Source organism: Triticum urartu, chromosome 2 (genome assembly GCF_003073215.2).
Source record: "Triticum urartu cultivar G1812 chromosome 2, Tu2.1, whole genome shotgun sequence".
Lineage (NCBI taxonomy): Eukaryota > Viridiplantae > Streptophyta > Magnoliopsida > Poales > Poaceae > Triticum > Triticum urartu.
In genome coordinates, this window is record NC_053023.1 from 417,402,756 (window position 1) to 417,405,870 (window position 3,115).

General features: G+C 50.6%; 1 protein-coding gene across 1 annotated transcript; it reads right to left on the minus strand.

Moving 5' to 3' along the window:
* Nucleotides 1–1,420: 1,420 nt before the first annotated feature.
* Nucleotides 1,421–2,806, minus strand: LOC125541614 (peroxidase 1-like). Its single transcript, XM_048704978.1, has one exon. The coding sequence runs from the start codon at nt 2,745–2,747 to the stop codon at nt 1,734–1,736; it is 1,014 nt and encodes a 337-aa protein (XP_048560935.1). The 5' UTR covers nt 2,748–2,806; the 3' UTR covers nt 1,421–1,733.
* Between the last annotated feature and the right edge of the window lie 309 nt (nt 2,807–3,115).

Consider the following 3,115-nt stretch of genomic DNA (forward strand, 5'->3'; position numbering starts at 1 on the left):
TTCTGGCGCGTTGTCTCTTCCACGAGATCATGTGTTCGATCCCTTCAATATATATTGAATCGCATGTTGGCTTTGCACGTTCCACATGCTAATAAATTAAAAAATAATGCTATGAATTTTTGTAGCGGAATTAATGCTTCACATCAATATACTAATCTAGATACCGTCAATAATTTAGGCATTGTCCTTCATTTGACTGTTTTGTTGGCCGCAGACCAAGATCTGTGACATATGTGGATGCGAACCAGATATTGCCAACTCTTGCATCACTTTGATGAGGTCATCAGAATGCTGTCCCCAAGTAAAAATGTTGTCACTTAGTTAGCATCATGCTTACAAGTTTAGAGCAGCGTGCCTCCAAAGCTTCGTCTTCCACCTATTTTCTTACCCGCCGTTTCATAAAAACCTTTTTGCAGCGTTATATTTTTTTCTACACTCCCGTTGCAACGCACGGGCATTTGTGCTAGTGTTTTCCAACGAACGAACTTGTGTTGGATGGTTAGGAGCAGCGGCGGAGACGCATGAGGGCTGGCTGCTTCGTTGATTGTAGCATTTTACTATGGCTACAGTGCTACATTACGCTTCAGTAGACGAAGGCTGCCTGGGTCGGCCTGGGACGTGGCCAATTCCTGGTGCCGCCACTGGTTAGGAGGACCGTGATATCCCTAACCCAACAGTGTTCAAGTCCCGGTGCGTGTTATTTATTCGTAGATTTATTTTAGGATTACCGGCACGTTCAGTGGAAGGAGACATTTCGTCGAGTACGAGGCGTCTTTGGTGGCTTCGTCAATCTCAAGATGATAAGCCGGTTTGGTCTCTCGGAGGTGCTCATAGGGGTAGGGTGTGCGAGTATGTTCATAGAGATGAGTGTATGCGTATATATATGAGAGCCTGCGTTTGTACTGTGTTAAAAAAATGTAATCTTTTCCTTGCTTTTTAATCCTGTAACTAACTCTTGTGTATACTAATTTTCTTTTCCCATCTATAGGAGCACCTGTCTTTCACGTGAAGAAACAATGTTTACTCATCGTTTTAGTGGGAACAACTCACTTGGTATTGATCTTCGGTAGAAGTGTTGCCGTTGTTGCGATGAAGCCCCATCTCTAAGTAAGGATATCTGGGTGATGAGGACTTGTCGGCAAAGATTGAAACAAAACGGCTTGTTTTAGACAGTACAAATTGAAAAAAAAACTAAAGTTTACAAATGGTAGTTCACCATAACCCCTGTTTTTTTGTTTTTGTTTTTTTTCTCTCCGAAAACCCACTGTTTTTTTTTTTGCAAGACACCATATACCAACGAAGAGGGGAGAGGGACCAAGAGTGGAACACTCAAGATGCAGCCCAAGTCCAGCGATTGTTGGGAAAAAAAGAATATTTCAAAGGAATTACAAGTTCCTGCGAAGGAGTCATCCGTGATAAATAAGACAAGATCTCATACGAGAAAATGTTTATTAATTTCGTTCCATCATTATCGTTATATGATGCCAATTCATGATGAACTGAAAAACCCCCTTAAAATGGAAATAAAATTAAGAAATTAAGCGGCACTCTACAATCAATATCAGTTGCAAACATAGCCACCAGTGAATACACCGATAAAAGAAATAAATGCGCGTAAGTATATGAGCATCCACGATTATATGTATGAACCAATGCAATCAAGCAAGCAAGCGATCATAGTCCCGAGTTAACCATGCATGCACTTTGCACTACCCCGATGGTTGAGTCGATGATTATTTGTTGACTGCGTAGCACTTGCTCCTGATCTCGCCCTGTTCTCCGGTGAGCACGCCGATGTTGCCCATCTTGACCATGGACTCGGCGAAGTCGCGGAAGAACTCGGCGGCGAAGAGGCCGGTGGCCTGGCGCTCGACGTATGCCCTGGTGGTCGGGTGTTCCAGGAGCGCGGAGTCGGAGTGTAGGATTCCTCTGCGCTTTGCCACGAGGCGGTAGTAGCCGGCGTCGAAGGTGAGGAAGCTGCCGGGGTCCATCTCCGCGAGCGTGGTGTTGTCGGCGAGGCTCCGGCACTGGGACCTCAGCCTGGCCACGTATGCGGCGTCCAGTGCTGGGTCGACATCGGCGGGGTTGTTGGCGCCGGTGAAGTTGTACAGCCGGTCCGTGAAGGACACGCAGCGCGCGGTGCCGAGCGTGTGGCCGCCGGAGAGCACGACGATGTCCTTGGCGTCGAGGCCCTTGGCGGCGAACATCTTGGAGAGGCGTGTGAAGTTGGAGGTGGGCGGGGGAAGCTGGTTTGTCTCGTTAGCGATGGAGACGCGGCCGTCCCTCCGGCCGAGCGCGACGGGCCACGTGGGGCCTCCTGCGAGCACGACGGCGTCGCGGGCCATGAGGGCGAGCACGTCGGCGCAGGACACGGTGTTAGGGCAGGCGGACTGGAGCCTGTCCTTGACGCGCTGCACGGCGCCGAAGCCGCGGAGGCTCTTGTTGGGCGGCGCGTCCTTCTCTGCTGGGCTATTGGCGACGTCGGTGGAGTCGATCAGCACGGAAGCGTCGCATCCCCGGACGAAGCAGTCGTGGAAGTGGAGGCGGAGGAAGGGTCCGGCGAGCGTGGGCGCCTCCTTGAGGATCCCGAGCATCTCCTGCCGGACGATCTCCTCCACGTGCGGGCACGTCTTGCTGTAGAAGCCCACGTCCAGCTGAGCCACGGCGGAGGCCGTAGACAACAGCAGGAGCAGCGCGCCGGCCAGCATTGTGCCGCTGCGACTGCTGAGAGACCTTGAGGAGGCCATGGTTGCTGGAGTTGCTTGCTAAGTTATGGCTAGAGGGAGAGAGCGGGAGATTGTTACTTTGCCTGTGTGCCTCCGGGATGGCCGACGCTTTATATAGTGTCTACGTACAAATTAGGACTGGGATTAGTGAAGAGTTCGCAATTAGCTTATTCTTAGTGGTTGACGTGCAGTGTAATGGTAGTAAGTACGTAGGGCATGCAGCTTTGTATGGCTGGTTCAGCTGTGCCCGGGGATGATTAAGCAGTACGTTGACGTCTACTGTTTCATCAACCTTCTGTGTCTTTGGTCGGTGTGTGTTCACCTGTCACACGTTGGACCTTGCTACGTACTCGGAGCACCTAGCTAAGCACACTGAAGTGCCGATCAGT